This window comes from Pteropus medius, unplaced genomic scaffold (genome assembly GCF_902729225.1).
Source record: "Pteropus medius unplaced genomic scaffold, Ma_sr-lr_union100, whole genome shotgun sequence".
Taxonomy (NCBI): Eukaryota; Metazoa; Chordata; class Mammalia; order Chiroptera; family Pteropodidae; genus Pteropus; species Pteropus medius.
Window position 1 is genome coordinate 5,164,156 of NW_024349505.1, and position 22,780 is coordinate 5,186,935.

The 22,780-nt window shown below is 35.0% G+C and overlaps 2 protein-coding genes across 5 annotated transcripts in view; one reads left to right on the forward strand and one right to left on the reverse strand.

The window, feature by feature from the left end:
- Positions 1 to 3,521, reverse strand: part of CEP57 (centrosomal protein 57) — a 36,367-nt gene extending 32,846 nt beyond the window's left edge. The window contains exon 1 of one of the 2 annotated variants that reach the window (XM_039882003.1): positions 3,242 to 3,521. In XM_039882003.1, coding sequence (XP_039737937.1) covers positions 3,242 to 3,286 — 45 coding nt within the window. In that variant the 5' untranslated portion in view covers positions 3,287 to 3,521. The remainder of the gene's footprint in view (positions 1 to 3,241) is intronic. The other variant, XM_039882002.1, reaches the window with a different exon arrangement.
- Positions 3,522 to 3,864: 343 nt separating this feature from the next.
- Positions 3,865 to 22,295, forward strand: FAM76B (family with sequence similarity 76 member B). 3 transcript variants are annotated; one of them, XM_039882005.1, is made up of 10 exons: positions 3,865 to 4,609; positions 5,439 to 5,503; positions 6,365 to 6,419; positions 7,596 to 7,751; positions 9,470 to 9,669; positions 12,601 to 12,648; positions 12,833 to 12,913; positions 13,572 to 13,704; positions 16,417 to 16,518; positions 19,634 to 22,295. In XM_039882005.1, exons 1-10 carry the CDS (start codon positions 4,523 to 4,525, stop codon positions 19,721 to 19,723), a joined length of 1,017 nt encoding a protein of 338 aa, XP_039737939.1. In that variant the 5' UTR covers positions 3,865 to 4,522; the 3' UTR covers positions 19,724 to 22,295. The 3 variants fall into 3 exon arrangements, with proteins under 3 accessions (XP_039737939.1, XP_039737938.1, XP_039737940.1); XM_039882004.1 differs by having other exon boundaries at positions 3,867 to 4,609; positions 13,569 to 13,704; XM_039882006.1 differs by lacking the exon at positions 3,865 to 4,609 and adding an exon at positions 4,639 to 5,131 and having other exon boundaries at positions 13,569 to 13,704.
- The last annotated feature ends 485 nt before the right edge of the window (positions 22,296 to 22,780 follow it).

Below are 22,780 nucleotides of genomic sequence, written 5' to 3' on the forward strand. Positions count from 1 at the left end.
TGATATAACATGTTCATAAAGAAGGTTCAATATCCTAAAGACATCAGTTATTCATTCCTAGAAATATCCCTTTGCCTTCTCCCATCTCCTTAATCTTCAACCAGTGGATTTCGTGTAACCCTCCTCCTTACATCTTCTCTTTTGATTCTAATGTATGGGACAAACTGCAAACCTGCCATCCTCGGGAGCATTTTCTCAATCCATTGAGATTTTGGTTCCATGCATGTCCTCAAAAGTTTGGCTCAAATAAACTCTTAAGAAACTTTTCTGTAGGCTGGATATTCTTTCATGGACAACAGAAATATAATAGTAACCTTGACTGACCTCTATGCCTCATTTTGCTCATTCAAAAATGAAAATACTAATACCAACTTCATAAAATTAAATAGATTAAATGAGTTAATATATGAAAAGAATTTAAAACAATGACTGCCAGATAGTACTAATATTATGCATTATTATAATCTCAAAATGTATAGTGGTATGTGTGAAAGAAGATGCAAAAGGGGGCATGAAAGTATTCATTTTATTCTCAAAAATAAATCTTTTATATATTTAATGTTATAAAATTTATGATATATTCATAAAACATTTTCAAGAGAAATATGGAGCAGGTTGTAAAGGGCCTCGCTAAAAAGCCAGGGAGACCAATTAGAAGATTAGCTTATTAAGTTCAAAGTCCTAAGTGTTGACCTTGGTTACTGCGAAAATAAACACACTGACAGAAAAGTCATTCTTCTGCTTCAAGATCATGCTGCTCGTACTCCTATTTAATATCTTATACCCAACCATTGTTTTCCTGCTTCTCTCCACTAGTGAGTTGATACATAGCAATCACTCAATGTTACTGTTAACCACAGTTACACTTGCAGTGAAAGAGAACCAAAAAAGAACAATTCAAATGTATCACCTACTTCCATGTTGCTCACATTTGACATTTATATGGTAGCTGCTCCCTAAAGACTGTATTATTTGTGAATCTGTTAAATATCTTGCCTAGTAAGAGCATCTCTATTTACTATAGCTAGCTCCACACTGGGTTTATCAATGTTGAATAAGTATCAATCATTAATGTTCATAACCCTGAAATCTGAATATGAGTAGCCTTCTGAGTTCACATTGTAGTTTTAAAAGGTCTTTTTGTGCTGTCATATTTTATGGTCGTCTGTTTGTTAAGCTAAAGTGCTTTTTAAATTCTGTTGGAAATGGTTGGCCTTATACTGACAAGACAGTTAAAGTGTCTAAGCAGCGCCATTTCTTATACACTGATAAACGTGACTTCCAAATTAGACATTTTGATGTAACACATCAAGTTAATTAAGGTTGGCTATGTTTTGATTTATAAAGGGTCCTAGATATTCTTACTGTATTCTTGATATTTAGAATCCACTTAAAGTTGAGCTTAGCATATAAAAATATATATGCTTTCCTATTAAACACGACAGGATTTTGATCAGACTACCTTAAACACTAAGAATAGATCACATCTCAGCATCACTGCTCAGCTTGATGGCCTTAGCAGAGTGCAGTTCAATTCGACGTTCAGTGGCATACCTCGTTTAACTGGGCTTTGCCTTACTGAGCTTCACAGATGTTCTGTATTTTTTACAAACTGAAAGCAAGACCTCCCTCCCACAGCAAAAAGATTACTACTTGCTTTATTGTGGTCTTGAACCAAACCTGCAACACCTTTAAGGTATCCCTATATAAGAGTATTCCTTGCTCAGTCTCCTAGTGCTACATTTTGAGAGCAGTGAAAAACCCTCTTATCTCAATTAAGTTTAATTGATCATAATTCTTATATAGCTTCATCCATTTACTTACTGACTTAGTCCCAAACAGTCTAATAGTGACTCTTTTATCTTTCCTTTGACTGACCTAATTTCTGATTGAACTCCAACTGCTTCAATCAATTATTTCTCGATCTTCCCTGACCTCTCTGCAAACTTGTTACCACCATCCTGCTGAAACTCTGAAGGTTATTTCCGGCCTCATTTTCACAACTTCTAACTATAGCCACCAAAAACTGAAACTGAGGAAAAGTGTGTCTTTATTAAGGTACCTCTGCTCTCTTGCAACGTTCCCTAAACTTCTTACCCCATTAGTGTCATGATCTAACTTTACCGTGATAGTTTCCTGTCTTCTTCCTTCACTATCCCTTTTTAAATTTTTTTTTTTTACCTTTTACAATTCATTTACTACAACTCTATCCCCACTCTACCTCTGCTCATCTCAAATTATTTCAAGATTATTGAAAGCACCTACTGTCTTCGCACATACTCTAAATGCTTGCGTTGGTGCCTTTTCCTCTCTATTCTGTTCTTGCAACAAGCATTTTCAATTCCTTCACCATCCAGCTAGCTCCATCTTCCCAAGCATTGCTAAGTCATTCTCACCTAAGTTATTCCAGTATGGCAGCATTTATCAACTTGTACCATAGAATAGTACGTGTAATTTCACTTTAGTGCTTTGCCCATTCAAAGGAGGGATTCTATCCTTTTCGTCTGTGTAATCTTAAAGCCTAAAAGTATGCCAGCCACTCAGCATGTGCTAGTAAAGAGATAATGGCTCTAACTTGGGCCTCCTCACATTTACTGCCTAGCTGCAGTATTCCCAAGGGGGCGGTTACGTTTGACACTCCAATTCGACAAATATTTGTGACCTAACTAGCCCTTGTGGAAAAACAATAATAAAGATCAGCGCCCTCTGTCGCTTCTCTAAAACAGCATTTACATGTTGCAGTCATAGTAATAAGGTGAGAGGTGGGAAGCACGCGCTCTGGGTAGGATAAGCACAGGATGAAGTTAACGGGAGGGTGGGAGGATGTACTGCAGGCAAAAGAATCAGCTTAAGCAAGGACTAGTATGCACTCGAGACTACGGACTGTTTAACAGTTGCCAATTAAGCCGATCAGTACGCCTACCTGGTCTCAGCGAGATTCCAAGAGCGGCCGTTACACACACGTGACCACAGGAGCAATGTTTTCGCAACCCATCCTAGCGGGTCCTGGCAATGTTCGGTAACCTAGGCTGCTTAGGCCGAAAGGTGAAAGGGTCATGCGAGATAGAGATAGGACAGGCCTGTTTCAATGGAAGGAGCAGGGAACGACGGAATACCTTAGGGCACTCTTGGCGCCCGCCGCCGTTTCCCATGATGGGGTGAGACGCTGGGCTTACAGCGCTCTGAAAGCAGAGGCGCCAGGACCGACCTGGGGCTTATTCGAACGTCAACCGCTTCTTACCGAGAACTGAGAACCAGAAGTTGCAGAGACTGACGCTGTCGCCATCTTCCTGTCTGCCCAGGTGACCTCTACAGCCCCGGGGCGGCCCGGGTCCCGCGCTCTTCTTCCAGATTCTAGAGCCGCCCGCTAGGGGCGACCCTAAGCCGAGCCCCTGATGGAAGGGGCCGGGGCGCTGGTGCTGGGTCTAGAAACCCCTGCTACACACTCGCCACAGGGACGCCACGCTCCGAGCGCACAAGGAAAGCACAACACGCCCTAACGGACGCCTTGAATAGCCAATCAAAAAAGCGGATGTCTTCCGGTACCAGGAGCGAGTCCGCCTCTTCCCTCGGTGACGTCACAAGGTAACGCGTAGTCGGGACCGCGGAGGCCGGTAACGCCGCAGACTACGAGACGATCCCGAGTGGCATCTATGGAGGGGCAGGTGTTCTCCAGGAGGAAATGTGGGCGAGAGATCGCTTTGTCGCCAGAGGCAATTGAATGGTTGATATAGAATTAAAGCGAATGCGAAATTCAAACACTCCATCCGTTTCCTTGGACTAAACGCCAAGGAGAGCGTGAGCTTGATTCGGGGACGCCTCTCCAGGTGAAGTATTTTTACCTTATGGCCAATAACGAATAGATTTCGGAGGGATTTAATGAGTTGGTCCGATACAAGTCAAGGGAAAAGGAGTCGAGGCACAGTGAACCTTCGCAAACTCTGGCTCAATTGGATTGGGGAGCTCGCACCCAAACCTAAAACTGGCTGCTAGAAATAGCCGTGACCCAGGCCTTTGGGCGGGGCGAGTTTAAAGCGGATTTCGCGCTCTAAGAGCGTCAGACTGTTATTGGTCAGCGACTTCTTCCCTTTGTGGGAGCTCCCTGCGTCGCCGGGTTAGGGGTTGGGAGGAGCAACCGAGTGACGCAGTAGCCTCCCCAGCTAATCAGGGAAGGGGAAGAGAGACCGAGAAGGAAGCGGATCCGCTGCCGTGCAGCTGAACTGCAGCGAACTACCCGCTTCGTCTCCCTCCGCCACTATCGGGGCCTAAGCGGGAGCGGCCGGGACGGCGTCACTGGGTGGGCTGGGGCGGAAGTGGAGGCGGAGGGAGACGGCGGCGTCCACAGGGCCTTGGGAACTCGCGGCGAGGTCCTGGGAACTCGCGGCGAGGCCCTGGTGGGCGCGAGGCAGGGGGAGGGGGAGGAGGAGGAGCCCGCGGCCCGGGCGGCGGCGGCGGCGCCCGAGTTCCCCGTAGGGCTCCGCCTCGGAGCGGGCGGCTGTGGAGGAGGAGACTGAGGAGCAGGATGGCGGCCTCGGCCCTGTACGCCTGCACCAAGTGTACCCAGCGCTATCCTTTCGAGGAGCTCTCCCAGGGCCAGCAGCTCTGCAAGGTCCGTGGGCGCTGGGCAGCGGGCGGGCGGGGGGTTTTTTCGGCCGTAGCCCAAGAGAGCTGGGTGCCCGCTGCACTGCAGTCGCGCTCTCTTTGCCGGCGCCTTGGGGATTTGGAACCCTCGCCTCCTCACCTGGGGACCCCGTTATCGGATGACTTGAGCATCAGCTCGGAAAGGCCCGTGAGAGGAAGACAGAACCATACCCTCATCCAGGCGGACCAGGAAGGGGCCGGGCCCTGGGAACCTTCAGGGGTCTCAGGGGTGGGGCTGAGTGAAGCAGCCACCTGTCTATGCCGCAGAGACCCTGGGGTGGAGATGTTTTCATCTCGTTTTTTTGCCTGGTCTGTCCTCTCCTTCCACCGGGAGGCAGGGGACGGTTTTTGCACTTTCTTGCTAGGAACCTGAAGCAGCAAAGCTGATGGCATCCTCCTTCCCTGTCCAGGAAAGCGAAGCGATGGCTTGGGAACAGAATGCTCTATGATTTGGAGCTCCTCCCATCCCATTAAAGCCGGGATGCTGTCTGTGAGCAACGGTGCAAAATAATAAGTAGTTTCACATTTAACCAATCCTTGAAATTGGCCCTGACAGCTTTCTTAATTTATCTGTAACGTACCCCCACATCTAATAAAGACAAAGACACCTATGCCTTCCCTAAGGAATTACACTGTAATTGGCCATTTTTATAATAAATCACAATTGTCTACGTTGGGGGGGGGACAGATTTTATTAATGTTTTAGACATTTGACTAGGTTAGGTAATAATTTTCTACCAGAAAAGTGAAATTGAGACTTTGAAATGGATACTGACTAATTCATTGTCTTATTCCAGGAATGTCGGATTGCGCATCCTATTGTAAAATGTACTTACTGCAGATCAGAATTTCAACAAGAGAGGTTTGTATACTGAATAGTTTTTGATTGTTAAAGACAAAATATTGTCTGTAAGGAATACTTGGGTGTTGTAACTCCATGTTTGTATTAAAGTGTTTGTTTTTAATGGTTTAGCTTTTTAAATTTTAAGTTATAAACCTTTTAGACATGACAGGAGAGAGAATGTTGACAAAGAAATTAATGGTTATTTAACAGCTAAACAGTTTGCACATGAGGAAGGAATAATTGTATGGAAAATGTGGAGCTTTCCTAACGAAAAACTCAAATATAAATAGGTATTACTAAGCTAAATAAAAAATGGCACATTAGTGCTGACATGGACTTAAGGAAAGAGGTCTGTAATGTTACCAGCTACCTTCCCAGAGTTAAATCTAATAATTTGTCACCAGTGGATGAACAGCACATACTTTTCAATAGGATGATTCCTGTTAGAAAATTAGAGCACACACAAGAGAGTAGCCTAAGAGAAGAACAAATAATTTCTTCATATGTGGGTGTGGGCATCATAATGGAGAAGGTCCAGTGGAAGGTTAGGTAGGCTCTGACATGTAATGCTGTGCATAAGCAGTGGCAAGTGTAAAGATTTTGGAACAAGACAGGAAACATTAGGATTCTTTGTTTTGTTTACCAAAAAATACACAAAAGGTATAATTTATTTTAAGGGAAGAGGAGTAAATTTGAATAATACACAACCCTAAAAAGGTCCTTATGTTCGTATTTTTAAAAATTCTTTGGTTTATATTACAGTAAATTTTAAGTACTAGTAAAACAAATAGTACTCTTGACTATCTGCTTTAGTTGAACATGCAGATTACCTCAGAAAGCTACATAACTTTGATCACCTATATACAACTTCCTTTTCAGCAAAACTAATACAATTTGTAAGAAGTGTGCTCAAAATGTGAAGCAGTTTGGCACGGTAAGTATGTCATATTTTTCTTGTTATTGTTACTGGTCAATTAATGATTTTCACAAAGAGAGACCTTTTAAAATACATATATAGCTATGTTCTTAAATATTTCAACATATCAAAATATTTTCGGAAAGAAATCTTCTATAGACAGTCTGATAGGAAGATGACAACATTTAAAAACAGTCATATTATGTGTATGTTTTATATATCTTGCACTTCATTGTGAAATTTATGATTTTAAAGGTTCAAAAACAGCAAACAAACTCCTGGTTATGGAGAGTCTACTAATTCATAAAGTTTGATAATCATACTTTTTCTCCCTTCAGAACCTCCAACAATTTTTATATAACAGCATAATTCAGACATTTATTCACAACAGTCATGGCATTATCCTAGTACTAATTCTTTTCTTACATGTATATTATAGTCATTATTGGTATATTATTATGATTAGTCAAAGTGATACCCTTAACACTCTGTAAAATCCTGAATTATCTTTTGAATATCAAGAAAATCAAGGTTTGTTTGTTGTAGTTTATATCGAATATGCTATGCCAATTTTTTTAAGTTGAAAACTCACCTATAGTGTATATTCCTTGCATCATCTGTACCTATAAGTGATGAAAAGTTAAAATGTTTTTAGAATAAATGATACAGTAATTAAGCTAATCAGGATATTAGTAGAAGTTCATTACTCCACATACTGGATACATGAAAATTTCTATCAATGGGTACCTATATTTTCATTATTTAAGACCTTTTTTGCATGTAGCTTTTTTATTTAACATACTATGCAAATCATAAATATATTTCTCATGGTTTTTTAAAATTATTCAATAGAATAACAAGAAATTTTACTAAACGAATAGAAACATGATAAATATAGAGCAACATGTAGCAGGTCCTCAAATAATGTTATGATATTGATTGATGCTATAGGAATTTAATTCTTGTTTATATCAATTACCTTATGGTAAAATTGATTTCATTATGTGTTGTTTTGCTTAAAGTTGCATAACCTATCAATGGCGTTAAGTGAGGATATACTGTATTTGAAAACAATTTTTTTTACCTATTTTCTTTAGTTAACCTCAGAAATGTCTGTACACTGGGTATGTTTTATGGAGCATATTTTTAATATTTTTAAATGTCTCTGTTAAAGAAAATATATCTGTTTTTCAGCCCAAGCCTTGTCAGTACTGTAACATAATTGCAGCATTTATTGGTACAAAGTGTCAGCGTTGCACAAATTCAGAAAAAAAGTATGGACCACCTCAGACTTGTGAACAGTGCAAACAACAATGTGCTTTTGATCGGAAGGAGGAAGGAAGAAGAAAGGTATGTTTTTTTTTTTTTATGTTATGGTATATTTTGGAAATTAAATAAAACATCAGACAAGTTGGAAGTTACTATAATTAATACACTACGGATATTGATGTATTTTTTGGGTCCCTGCAAACATGTAGTTAGATGAACATATAGGAACAGTGCATATTCTCCTTGTTTACATCACATATAGATTCATGTTGATCAATTGAGATTACTGTGCTTTCAGAAATATTCGGTGATGTCTATTCTGTACTACTTGGTTATCTCACAGTTGGTTTGGAAGAATTACTGCTTTTACATCCTTTTCAGCTACTTACCTTTTTGCTGGTTACTTGAAGTTACTGGCATGAAAAAATATCTTAAGGCACATTAACGTGTAATTCAGAGTTAGTCTTGTATTATTTGGGGCTCATATTTTAAACCATTGTTTGTTTTTCTCTACAGTGACTTAAAAAGTTAATGTATGCATGTGGCAACCCTCTGCTGCTCAGCATTGACACAGGCCTCCTGTTGTCTATCAGTTTGAGTTGATTCGAAGGGTGACTGTCTCTTTGAGGGACACCCCTAGGATCCCCCATAGCAAAATATATACCGTAGTTTTAAGAAGTATTCTTTCTGCACTTCTTGTGTGAACAAATAGAAGACAACTTTATTTTTATAGGTCTAGTCTTAATAATTTTGGAAAGAAATCTCTTTTCCTCTCCCTAGACATGTACAATTGATTCTCATTATTCGTGGTAGTTATGTTCTATAAAGTTGCTGGGAACACTGATTTAGTAAATATTTAACTATTGCTCCTAAGGGCCATACAGGATTAGGTGCCTATTCCTGGTCACAACATTGTTTTATGTATGTTTCTGTTTAAAGAAACCTTACTTAGTGTATATTGTTGATTGATTAAATTGAACTCACAGCAAACAGCATTGTAACTATGCCTGAATGAAGCTTATCTAACATGTATTTTTTTACGTAAGGTACATCATAGCCTCCTTATGCTTAGGAACACTATACATCACTTCACTATACCTGGGGACCATTTTAAACAGTGAAATCACTGATAAAAAGCAAAAATGTGGCACTAAATAGACCAGGAGAAGAACACTTGTTTATAGAATGAGAGCTGAAAGAAGAAGGCAACAGATCGTCACCTTGGTTGAACCTGAGCTGGGAAGGTTTGCTGTCTGGCTACACAGATTTGCCGCTCTGTGCATGTGCATGAATGATCACAAAAGCACTGCAAGTTGATTTTGGAGTTACAGATAAATTTTAGCAAGTAGGTGGTGCATTTACAAATGTGAAATCTGAATAATGAGAATCAACTGTATATGTCATTCAAGTGCTTTTTTCTATAAATTAACAGTTTTACTGTAATGGGAATTTTAGTAATTACACAGCAATTTAAGAATTCCGACTGGTGCTTCAGTAAGAATTCTTTAAACTATACCATCAATTTATGCTTATTTTCCAAGTAATAAGAAAACAAGTTTTTTCCTCCAAATTTAAAAATGGCTCAAAACTAATGGAAGTCCATCTATCCTCAGCAATTTTATGATCCTCTAAACAAGCATTTTCCCAAGTTTCAGAAAAGTCTAATTTTATTTCCATTTTACAACTCTGTATATGAGTGTGTGTGTGTGTGTGTGAGAAATATAGCTAGAAGTTGAGTATTTTCTCTTACCTGGTTTCACAGGTACATTTAATCTAATACAAATATTTCCTTTAAAAAGGTTGACGGAAAATTATTATGCTGGCTTTGTACTTTATCATATAAGAGAGTTTTACAAAAGACAAAAGAACAGAGGAAGAGCCTGGGATCTTCACATTCAAATTCATCATCTTCATCTCTTACTGAGAAAGACCAGCATCATTCAAAACATCATCACCACCATCATCACCATCACCATCGTCACAGCAGTAGTCATCACAAGTAAGTACTTTGAAATCCTGTTGTCTAAAATCCAGGCATTTTAATGCCATCTATTGGTGTTTAACTTTTTGCAAGTACTAGTTATGTGCTAGTCTTTCCATTGTACACGGTAAGCTTCTTGAGTATCTAGGGCTGTTTCTCCACTTCGTTGAGCGTATAAAATTATATACATGGAGTGTGTTTAGCTGTTTACCATAATAATAAAGATCAGACATTTAAGTAATTACTACATAAAATTATGATCATATGAAGTCAAAGTACAAGTATATCAGAGTTAATACTTTATTGATTTATATTATCAAAAGCCAAAATATTTTTTTTTGTTTAAATAATTGTTAGGATTTTACTTATAAAAAATACATTTACCTCAGTTATCATTCGTTTTAATTAAAACAAAATTAAACCAGTGACTAGAGAATGTACATTAAGTATTTTTGAGAAAATATTGTTAACACTCTCATTTGTGACCAAGATAGAAACATTCTAAATCTTGAAGGTTCTCAAAGTGTAAGAAATAATCTTTTTAATTAGTGGTGCTTTGCTGTTTTTGTTTGTTTGTTTGTTTGCTTGTTTTAAACACATAGGCAGGAATTCTATTCAAATAGAAACAACTACCTGATTTTTTTAAAGTGCCTTGGGTGGGGGTGAGTTATGTAGGAGTACTACTTTAACCTTTTATGTGTGTTGTGTAAAGATTTTTAAGTGCGATTTTAGTCTTCAGGGAAAAAAAAATCAATATTAAAACACAAATTAAAATGGAGAACACAGGAACATGATGCATACTGATTTTCATAAAAATTCTCTATTTTTCCCCAAATTTCTCTGAGTATTTAGAGTTCTTTATAGTCATAACATGATTTTATTTACAGAAAACTGATGCCTACCACATTTAGGAACACGGTGGTATTTTAAAAATATAATATGATTCTGTCTAGTGAAAATTTGATTCTAAATTGTAGTCAAGCACATATCAGATTATGGGCGTGCTTTTGAGGCACAGATGCGGTTTACTTTAGGGGCAGAATTTTTCCACTTGCCTTACCGTGTTGTGCTTTCTGGATGTAACAGTGGTAGACCGCATAGTGACTTCTCGTGGCTATTTTGAAGAAGTCTTGTGGTCTTTATGTAAGTATCCCAAGGAGCAAAGAAACATAAATCTTCCTTGTTTTTGTTTCTTGTTTTAATAAAAAAACATGACAAAATAGCTACCATAATGGTATCCAGCAGGTCTACTCCAAAGACTCAGCCAAAATGTCTCTTTCTCTTGTGTTTTACATATAAATTTGCCTTAGTGTGATGTGGAAAGACACACTCAGAGTATGTTTAATAAAGATCAAATTCTGTGACAGGAATTTTTTAAGAATGACAACTCTCAAAAGTAAAGGGAAAGAGGATGGTATTGACATTTTTTTTCTTTTTGATTACTTAGGAAGTACTAATTTGTATTTGATGGATATAGACCATTTGACAAGTAGGCAGCCAGTTTGTGGGGTCCTGTCTTAAGTTCGATAATTCGAACCATTATCAGGAGCATACATATTATGATACATAATGATGGGGAAGGGGAGGGAAGAAACTCAGGTCAATCTGGATTCAGGAATGGCCTACCTCAGAAAGCAAGAATGAGAATTCTGTTTCTCTTTAATCGTTATTTTGCGATTGTTCTCACTTGAGATATGGATAGTGCTGTTGACTCATGTGCAATTATACGACTTGTTAAAGCTTATAGTAAAATTTTTAAAAGAAACAAAATGGCAGCTGAATTCCTCAGTAAGGTTGCCATTCATTGCCACAAGTAAAGAAAAACTCAGGTTCATAGAACTATAGAATTAATTCCCCAATCTGGTATTTATTTAGAGGTGATTTTTAAGAATATGGTCTGTTTTACACTTTTGCTCAAAAAACTACAGCTAAAACAATAGTAAATTTTATACACACAAATATATACATATTTCTAGTTATTGTGTATATGCCAGCACTGTACTAAGTGCTTTTACATACATAACTCATTTAATTTTCATATCTCTATAAGGTATGTATTGTACATAGATGAGGGAACTGAGGCTCAGGAATTTTAAGTAACTTGTAAAAGGTCATGCAACTCAGATCTTCTAGCATCTCTTCTGTTGCGTAAATACATGCTATCTGGTACATAGGAGATGCTCTATACATGTTGAGTCAATAAATTAGGGGTTAATGAGGAATTGGCTAATGTGCCAGTATAGGGGGAAAGTTTGTAGGATTCATAATGCATTATTAGGTGGTTATATTGGTATAATGGCATAATGGAAGAGAAGTAAGTAAAAGTTAAATCAGTTGTTACTGTGAAATTTCTGAATATTTTCAGCATGACTTCTAAAAAAAAAAAGACTACAAAAAGATCTAGAGACTTTGGAGAGAGTTCTTAGGAAAACTAGGAAAGAAACACATTATTTCCTGGTTTAACCTGACATGTGATTCTGAGCAACTTGAGTTTACTCCAAAGGTAGAATATTCATGTAGGATTTATTAGGAAGTCCTTGACACTAAAGAGAGAACATTTTCTATCTGAGATAGTAAGTGCAGCCTTAGTAGGATAATTCTCAGAGTTTATAATTATAGAACCCTGTTGTGGTTTTGATGGTCATATACCCCAACTCTTAGTATAATGTTAAATTGAATTATGGAAGTCCTGATTAAAATAAAAGTCAGTCGCTATCATTGTACCTTTCTTGAAGAACTTAAGATAGCTAGTCGTCATCTGATTAGAATCGATCTTATTAGGATGTGACATATTCAGTATATATTAGCTTAGTCTGAAAACTAACTTGAATATGCCTTTCTCTGAACAAAAGTTTAAAATACATAATTTGATTTCATTGAGAAGAATGCTGTTAAATGTAGATGTATTAAATAAATGTTGTTATTAGATGTCATTTATACGTTTTTCAGAATCAGCAATCTGAGTCCAGAACAAGAGCAGGGACTGTGGAAACAGAGGTAAATATGTTAACATGTTTTCTGAAGTATTTCAAAAAGAGTTTTTTTTAATGTGACCTTTCTTTAACCTTGTTACTTAGGTTTTTAAAAAATCAATGATGTTTGGTAATATAAGCAGAATAACTTGCCACTTGGTGTCTCAGCCCTTTTTACTCTAATTATTCTTATTAATGTTTGGTTTCAGCCATAAATCCTCTGCAGCAATTCAGAATGAAACTCCAAAGAAAAAGCCCAAATTGGAATCTAAGCCATCTAATGGAGATAGGTAAAAATGAATTCCTTTAGTGAAAATTCACCTTAGTTGAACAGTTATGGTTGATTGTCAGTTATTACTAGGTGAAGGAATAGAAACATATATCTTCTACATTGACTTCTTTGAGTCATCCAGAAGAGTAAACATAATCAAATTTTTTGACTTAATTTTGGCAATAAGAAAGTGGCACTGAACTATGTTGTTCTATTTGGGGAATAAATTTGGGTTTTGAAAAAAGGAAAACAAATCTGAATAGAGAACATTCTTTTTATCTTAATTATTCTTCAATAAAACACAAATCTAATTGTGATATTTTAAATTGACCTGCTTGGAAAATGTTTTTAGATTTAAAGTAGTATGAGCAAGTGTGACTTTGTTTTAGTTCATTAGCCAAAAGTTTGCTGATGTTTCTGTACAAATTGGCTGCCTATTGCTTTACACTAGAAGTATTGACCCCCTAAAAGCTAATACTGAATTATATTTCTGCAGGTGTATGTAATGTGTGCCATTAGTAAGGTAATTTGCCAGTTGCATCCATTTCTGTCAGGTACATATTTTTTTGCATTAGCCTTAAGGATGTTTGTGGAATTGTCTAATTTATGCAATTTGAACACCTGGTAATTTTCCTTCTACTTCATTTAACTGTGTTTTACTTTTCTCTTTTTAGTAGCTCTATAAATCAGTCAGCAGATAGTGGGGGAACAGACAATTTTGTCCTTATAAGTCAACTGAAAGAAGAAGTGATGTCACTTAAACGTCTCTTACAGCAGAGAGACCAGACCATTTTAGAAAAAGATAAAAAGGTAAGAACAAGGTTCACTGAAGCCTGGTAAGGTTTACATCATGACTCTTTTTCAATAATTGCAAATTTTATTAGACTTTCTTTAATAATTTGGTAATGTTTGCTGTGCATCATTCTTGAAGATACATTTTACAGAAGCTCAAATTGGAACCTATGCCATCTAATGAACATAGGTAAAATAGTCTTTCTAAATTTTTGTTCTCAGAATTAATTGAGAGGTAATTCAAATTGTAGTAATTTCTGAACATTAGTTTTCAGTAAACCTGTAATTTAAAATCGTTCTAATGTCTTAATTTGAAAATAGTTTTAAATAGAATATTATGTGAATTCTTGTGATTTAAGAAAGTAATTGAAACTAGTCTTTGATGTACTAATCATGTATGTATTTCAATCCAGATCAAATAACTGGTCAAAAGTAATGCTGTGGGAATTTCCTGTGTTTTAAGGAATGATTAGCATTAAGTTTCTAAGATCGGTTTATAGGAAGTTAAGTATTTATTGGGACTGTGATTATCAGATCAAGGGGAATATCAGATATGTTATCTGTTTAGTGAAAAGTTCTAACACTTTCTGTGTGAACTTCTCTTTGGGCCTCAGTTTTCTCATTTTAAAAATGAAAGTATTAATACCATCTCATAGGGTGGTGGTTATGATTAAATAAAAATGTAAAGTACTTGCTATAGCTCCTGGCATGTGTCAGTGTTCATAGCTGCAATTACTAGTGTTTTGTCATCTTCGAGGGTAGAACCTACTTTTGTACTTGTTTTATGGCCCTAGACTATCAAATTTGACCTATTTCAAACATCTTATACAATAGGAAAACTTTTTTTAAGAAAAATTCCCTTTAAAATTATAAACAACACATAATTATAAATATGTATATGAACCGTTTCTATGTGTCCATAGTAGTGCTTCTGTGTGAGCTGGCTTTTACCTCTGGCATTCAACAACTTTGGTGTTAAATTTTCCACACCTTGATTGTTTAGTAGATTTAATTTTAATACATTTGTCCCTTAACTTTAAGCAAATTCAGAATAGGAAATTTAGGATTGACATACACTAAAAATAGAGTAGTTATAAGTGTCTTGTTTTTTATGGTTATTTTTGATTAACTGCAGGATTTTTTTTAATTAATGAACTTTTATGGAAATTTGTTCTATGCTCAGAATTTTAGAGATATTTCTATTACACAAAGACATATAGCTGTATTAACCAAGGTAAAAGTTGAATAAAATGGTAAGTTTACTATAACAATGATTCCAAAACCAACTAATAATGAATTATCGATGTTTTTGACTTTTTCTAGCATAACTATTCTATATTAGTCAACTTAGTTGAGTTTTCTGCTTTTGTTAGTGTTCCTTTTATCTTAAAAAACACTAATGGGGATGGGAATTAGTGGTATTATAAAGAAATTAATAATAATAAGCCTAAAATAGCTACATATTTACACTTTTTCTTAGAATGTAAATCTAAGATGACCAAGTTATTTTCTTGAATTTATTGCATTTTATTTAGTGGCTTCTAGAGCCAGCCATTTACAAGATCATGAAGATACAAAGATGAATAAATAAGAAATAATCCTTATCTTCCAGAAATTCATAATCTAGAGGCAACTCACAGCATAGTAATGAGAATAATTATCTTAGCTGATCTGATGTGAATTGTCATTTCGGTACAGGAATTCTTTTGTAATATAGAAAAGAGAATTCAACAGTTCTTTGAATTTAATAAAAGCAAGAGCTTTTATTCAGAAAATAATACAAGACACAATGACTTTTTGCTGTTGCACATCTTTCAGTTTACTAGCTACTGGGTAATTACAAAAAAGAACTGCAAACCTTTAAAGCTTACATAATAACCATTTAAAAGTAACTAGAAGCTTTCTTATACATGGTTCTAATGAAGGAATTATATAATATCAAATTATTTTTTAGTTATTTTTAAAGTCATGAGATGCTATATTTGTGTGTATGTCATTGATATTTATGGAAAATTGTCACATAGCTTTCTTTGCTTCCTCAAATCACTGAATTTTTTTCTTAACATTTGTCTAATTTAGCCCAAATTTTAAAGTAACTCCTTTTCCTTTATTGTTCCATATTAGTTGTATTTCTGTGCTTTGTTCTCCATCTTTACCTCAAATCTTAGTTGGAATTGGATACATAATTCTGGACATTTATTTTCAAATGAAAGCAATATAGCTCTTGTTTCATAAGACTGTTCCTCTTTGTACTTGACCCATGTGAAACTTTTTTTAATCATGGAAAGATTATTTTAACTTGAATCCAGTTTTATTGTTTACTTTGTTTTATATAACATAAAGTACATTTTAATTGAAGCATTTCCAAGGTATTAGCTGTTAAGCTTTCCTGTTGGCATACCAGTTGCCAAACTGTGTTTAGTGAAGCTACCTTTAAATAAAAACAAAAAAGCAACTTTGAAGTTTTACTGATGGTTCAATATTATTTTAATATTAAAATGAGACTGCTTACGTAGATAGAATTCATCATTTTACAAAACAAATTCTAGATAAGTTATAAAATTCAGGAAACTGCTGTTAACATCTTCCACTTTTATAATGGTGAGTTTATTGTGAAGAATATTTAAAATGTTGTTTGTGTATGCATATATACATGTATATACGCATATATATATACATATATATATATATGCACATATACATATATGTGTTTGTTTTTTAATTTCTCAGTTAACTGAACTAAAGGCGGACTTTCAGTACCAAGAGTCAAACTTGAGAACAAAGATGAACAGTATGGAAAAAGCTCACAAAGAAACTGTGGAACAACTTCAGGTAAATGTCATTATTTATGTAAACTATTAGGCAAGGAAAGAAACTTTGGTAATAGTATTCATTATCTTAGACTGGTATTGGTATCTCTTTATTATGCATACTTGGTACAGTTTTAGCTTTGTTTTAGGCTTTGTAATAGTTTTCAATCCTGCTCCCATTAAAAGCTATTCCTTGAAATTACTTGATAGGGAATTCTGAAATGACTTTATATTAATTCTGAAAACTTTTGCCTAAACTTAAAGTGGAGTTTTCAGAGAAGAATATCATTGCAGTATGTTCAATTCATCATCAGTGAACAGCAAACAGTTAAAAATCAGATTCATGAAACTAACGTGAAAATAAGGTCTTTAGTACATTATGCAATCATTCTTCCTATTTCCTTTCAGATAATGGGTGGGAGACGGGTGTACAAAACCAATTTTCAGGGACCTCAAGTGGAGGAAATTTATGCTGCATTCAGTGATGCAAAGCATCTAGATCAACCTCAGAGTATGCTAAGTGTATATACTCAGTAGCATTTCAATATAGAGGACAACTGAATGGTGTAGCTAGGAGTCACCAGTTACAAAGAGGGTAGTATCTGATGTCTGGCATGCAGAGCTGGAGAACATCCAATGGGGATATAAATCATTTCCTTATTTAAGCTTTTTTTCACTTAGGTTTCAGAAATCTAGAAATGAGACCACACTAAATTAATTATGTGTTCTACTGATTTATACATTCTGACATCTGTAGAATTAGATCTTTGGGTAAGAAGGTTTTCAGAAGCTTCAAAAGCATAGAAGATGCTGGCACACAGACTTTAGACTCTTGATGGGAGAGTACAGCTTGGAAAGGAAAGAATTAATATTGCCCTGTTTTTTGTTTGTTTTTAACAATCTAACATCAAGGGATATTTGCTTCTTCTATCTTTTGGTTTTGTATTCATCATATTTGTTTGAAAGTAGCTTAAATCAAGTAAGATTATAAAGTGGATTTAAGACCTTGTTGAAATTCGAGGTACAGGTTGCCTACTGTTAACACTGATAATTACTATTACAAAGAATTTTGAAGAGAAACCTTGCATAGAATCTGGGATATAGCAGGCATTCAAATAATTTGTTGAATGAGTGGTAATTTATGGAAATGTATCTGCCCTCTGTCCTAAGAGATTGCCCATATCGGACTTCTTGTACATTATTATTATTCATCATCCACTAGCAAGAATTAGTTTTATGATATTCTAATTTTTTCTCATTAAGTCATTAATGCTGAATCATTACCTGGGAATATAATCTTTTGTATGATGGTTTCTGATTTAATGTGGTATAACCAAAACTCTGGAGTAAATCCAGAATGAAGTGACAGAAAAACTAAACAGTACTCCAATATGATAACATTTAGTACTTCTCAGTGTTCAAAAGAGTAGCTTGATATTTTATTTTGTAGTTGTAAGCACAGGGGAACCTTTTTGACATCTTAGCCTGATAGGCATCTTAAGCCTACCTCCTCTTGGTTGGTAGCTGAAGTTTCATATAATGGAATAGTAGCAGTAACTAGTGTTTATATACAATGGAATAGTAGCAGTAACTAGTGTTTATATACAATGACATTTTCAATACGATTTTACATAGGCTGTCTTATTTGTGCCTTAAAATAACTTTGAGTTATGTGGTATAAAACTGTGTTCACATAGTTAGCAGTGACAGAGAAACCTGCATCTTCTGACTCTGATTTGTCTACACTTTCTCCTTTTCTGCACTTTTTCCACTACCTCAGGTTACTTATGTTTTCTGTTTTATCCTTGTTATCATACCACTTCCCTATATCTTTTGTGTTATTGCTGGAGACATTCTGTCAGTTAAGTATTATCCGTTAAACCCTACTATCTTTAGCAAGCAGGTACTAGTAGATGAGTAAACATGGTTAACTATTTTTCTTATCTTTTGGATACAAAACTGAACCCTATAGCAGAAAATTTACCTTGCTTTAATAGCTCTCAAAACATTTTTAACTATCAAACCTGGGAAAAAGCACTGAGCATCACAAGAAAAAATTAGGCAAAACACCAAAAGATAACATCCCATAAAACCAAAATTATCTAAAGTATCAAGAATACCAAATTTAAAAAAAAAATACTTTTAATTTAGGAGATAAGTTGATAAAAGGAGAAAGGGTACTAACATTTGAATGCCTACTATGTACAAGCCACTGTGTTAGGCTAAGTGTTTTATATATTTGATTAGTTCTTTCAACTCCTGTTTGTGGGTGAAGTTTCTGTTTACCTATGAGAAAATAGACTCCAGGTTACATAGCAGATAAGTGGCAGAACCAAGATTCAAAAGAGAATCTTTTTGATTCTTAATACATATATTCTTTCCTTTAGGCCACTGTTTCTATAAACATTTTAACTTAACTTGCTTAACTTCCTCACTAAACACTAGTAATTGTCACAGTGCATTGGCTTCAGGACAGTGTCTTTGTCATTGGTGGATGGAGCATTTGAATAAAATGCAAATTCAGGTAGATGACAAAGTGAAATTTTGAACCTTTTAAGAAAAATTTCAGCCTTTCATAAAACTGAAAACAGTGATGCTCAAATTCTATCAAAGCCAGTACCTGGTGACTGTAGGGCAATTAAAGGAGCAAAAATAAGATAAGAAAGGGCAGTTCCAATGGGTGCTTCAAAAAAAACATTTAAACATCATTAAGAAGATTGAGTCACTGTGGCAAAGTGATAGTGTTTTTGCAAAAATGATTTCTTATACTTGTTCTGTAAATAAGTGAACATCAAATAAAGGACTTTGTATAGTTTGATTTCTCCCAAATCATCACTTGAATCATTTGATCTTATTGTAAAATAAAAATTATTTTCATATTTTCATCTTTTTAAAATAAAGAGCCAAATATTTTTTTCCCTATTTAAAATTTTTATGCAGATTGACTCTAAGTTACCTTTTTTGTAACTGATTATAAATTGATGAACCTAAATATACTCTCTCATTTATTTCTGTTGATATTTCAGTGAAATCTTGTTCTATAAGTGAAAAGAACAGCATTAAGTAAGTAGTATTCTTCATCATGACTTCATGATATTTCAAACATTTTTAATCATAAATGTTTCTGTCTCCCACAGGCCAAAAACAGAGAACTACTCAAACAGGTTGCAGCACTATCAAAGGGTAAAAAGTTTGACAAAAGTGGAAGCATATTAACATCCCCTTGAGAAGGTTATTGACTTAGTGTTTCTGCTGAAAATGTAAATTCAAAAAAAAAGTATCTGTGAAGCTCTTAAATTCTGTGTAGTGGGAAAATATTTTTGCACACCAAATGAATTGGCGTGTTTCCTATTCACTTTTGTAACTGATATACAGCATTTTTTAAGTTGTAAAACATTCAGATTAAGCTTCAACTGGTTTGAAGTAACTTTTTAATTATTTGATATCAAGGAACTTTTTTGCCAGCAATAGTATTAAACAGTTGTAAAGGAGTGCATGAGTAGTGCTCTTTATAAAATGCAACATGCAATAATAGGGTAGGTATGGTTTTAAGAAGTCAGAGAAGCAGGGTTTTTGTTTTTTTTGTTTTACACTATGCTAATTTCAGATAAACAGTTTTTAATTTAGAAATACAAAAGCTTTTAAACAAGGAAAATGGTGAACACTGGTTTTTTTGGTAATTGTGTTTTCACTTTGCATCAACATAAATTTAGAAAAGAATCATGGTGCTTTTATTAAATGGACTTCAGAAAATATGTAAATATGTTTTTAAAAGTTAGATCATTAACATTAGCTAGTAAACTAGTATTTTCATTATTGGCATAGGAACTAATGTTTATTGTACAGTATCCAAGGTAAAATGTGTTTTGTTTTGTAAAAACTACTGTAGATTTTTACTTACAAGTGCCTTTTTGCCACCTAATGTTTTTATTTATAGGAATGCCGATCTTTTGTACATAGTTTGTTTTAAAATCATGTTCAATAAATGTTTGTATATAAATGCATATGTACAGAGCCTATTTCAAAAGGAAGTCAAAGTTGCTAGTAAAATGTTTGAGGTTGCATTAAGAACTGATAATGCATATAGACTTTAGATGATCTTGTGGTTTGTTTTTGTGTGATACGGGAAGCTATTGGTCATTGAATTCATTGAATTATGTCACAATACTTCCCCAAAGATTTAATTTTAAATTACTTCTGATAGAATAATTTTATTTTTTACGTGATACAGCTTCATGTTCATATTTTGTAAGTTACATGTTTTGCTTTATTTTTCTTTTATAAAAATTTTAAAAATTTATAATTTTTTTGCAGTGATCCATATATCTGCTTTTCCTATAATATGTGGTTTTCTAAGTTAATATTTATGTACACCATACTTAATTTGTAAGTTTAAAGCAAATCTGGAAAAAATTAAATAACTTTTAAATCAATCCGTGACTATCTTTGAATAAATTGGAATCTGTTGTAAGATTCAGGTTCTATTTATAAGAAAATTATATTAGAGTCTTTAAAAGTGTCTATAAAAGGTTAAGGTAGCGTGGGATAGGTTATGGGAAGTTATTGACTAATTATATTCTGATCCATTGGTTTTCAGTCTGTAATGGAATTGATCTCCTATTTAATAAATGCCAATTCAGACTTATAGTTTAAAGCATCAGGCATCACTAGATAGACTGGGTAGAATGAAGAGTCCTTACTCTTAGGAATTTATGGGCAAGGGTAATTTTGTTTTAAGTAAACTTATTAATTTATCAGTTTTGAAGATTTTGTTTTTAAACAACCATTGAGTATGAATGTCATATCAAAAGTCGTCGTTTCTCGGAACACAGGATGATTTTAATAATTGTTTTTAACATGACTCGTGTTTCAGTAGATTATTCTTAAAGTTACTCATTATAAAGTAATATCAAATAATTTTGTCCAATTTGAAAATATAATCTAGGGTAAATTTCAAGTGATAACAGAAGATTGAATGAGTCAGACTTGGAAAAACTAAACCAGTTTATTTTTGTGAGATCTTTATACAATAACCTTCCTAAATTTAGTACTCTCAACAATACTAGATAATGCCTTTTTAACACAGATTTTAATGTTTGCAGCATTTGCTAAATTCATAAGATAATCATTACTTTTCTTTAAAATTTGTATTGTTTTATATTCTGGTTTCATAGTCATTTGTCCATCTGCAGTGGTCATTATGGTTTAAAAATAAGCTGTGTAATAGTTTATACCTTGTTGGAGCTGCTACAAAAGAAAGGTGCCCCTTCTCACTTTTTTAGGTAATAGATTAAAAATTGAAAATCAGTCTAAGTAATTAAGCTTGTAAATTCCAAGGCTAAAATCTTTTAGAGGCTTCACAGCATTTAGTCCTAATTAAATACCCTCCCTTTATTCCAAGAACTTATTTTATAACTTAATATTTTTGCAGTTGTACAAACTAGCAATTAAGTCCCTGTCCTGAATCTGTAGTGTAATGACATAATGAGCTGATATTCTTTAAATGTGGACCTGTAAGGAGATACTATGGTGTGCCGTATTGTGCTTTTTAGCCTGTTTTCAGGTATTAGCATTTACCAGTGAGGATCACTTTGGCTCAAGTTATTTATGTATTAATAGCTTGTGAATATTACAGTCCTTTTTAGATTGTATTGGTCTAAATATGCATTTTACGGTGAACCTGTTAAGCTGTTCACATGTATAGGCTATTGAAATACTGTACTTGTACACATCTGACTGTTGACATTTTGTACTTTTTTCTAAATCCAATATTTCACAATAAAAACTTATCAAAAGCTTTGTATTAGTTTCCTATTGCTGCTGTAACTAGTTACCACAAATTGAGTGGCTTAAAACAGCACAAATTAATTCTTTGACAGTTCTGGAGGCCAGAAGTCCAAAATCAGTTTCAGTGGCTAGAGTCAAGGTTTTGGCAGGGCTGCTTCCTTCTGGAGACTCTAGTGGAGGATCCATTTCCTTGCCTTTCCAGCTGCTGGAGCTGCATTCCTTGCCTTCTGTGGCTCTGTGTCCCTTCCTACATCTCAATCTCCAAAAGTAGCATCTTCAGGTCTCTTCCTGCATCATCATATATGGTCTTTTCTCTTTGGCTGTACTATCTCCCTCTGCTCCCTCTTAGAAGGACATCGTTGGGTTCACCTGGATGATCGGGATTGTCTCCCCATCTCAAATCCTTAATCTGCAAATTCTCTTTGTCATACAAGGTAACATTAACTGGTTGCAGGGATTCTGAGATGGACATCTTGGGGGACCAACCGTTAACTGAG

Excerpts from the sequence above, each read along its gene's own strand:
- FAM76B (XM_039882004.1), top strand. The coding sequence starts at position 4,523 with ATGGCGGCCTCGGCCCTGTACGCCTGCACCAAGTGTACCCAGCGCTAT. Across the intron at positions 6,420-7,595 it reads ATGTGAAGCAGTTTGGCACG|CCCAAGCCTTGTCAGTACTG; the intron begins GTAAGTATGTCA and ends TCTGTTTTTCAG. Across the intron at positions 12,914-13,568 it reads AAGCCATCTAATGGAGATAG|TAGCTCTATAAATCAGTCAG; the intron begins GTAAAAATGAAT and ends TTCTCTTTTTAG.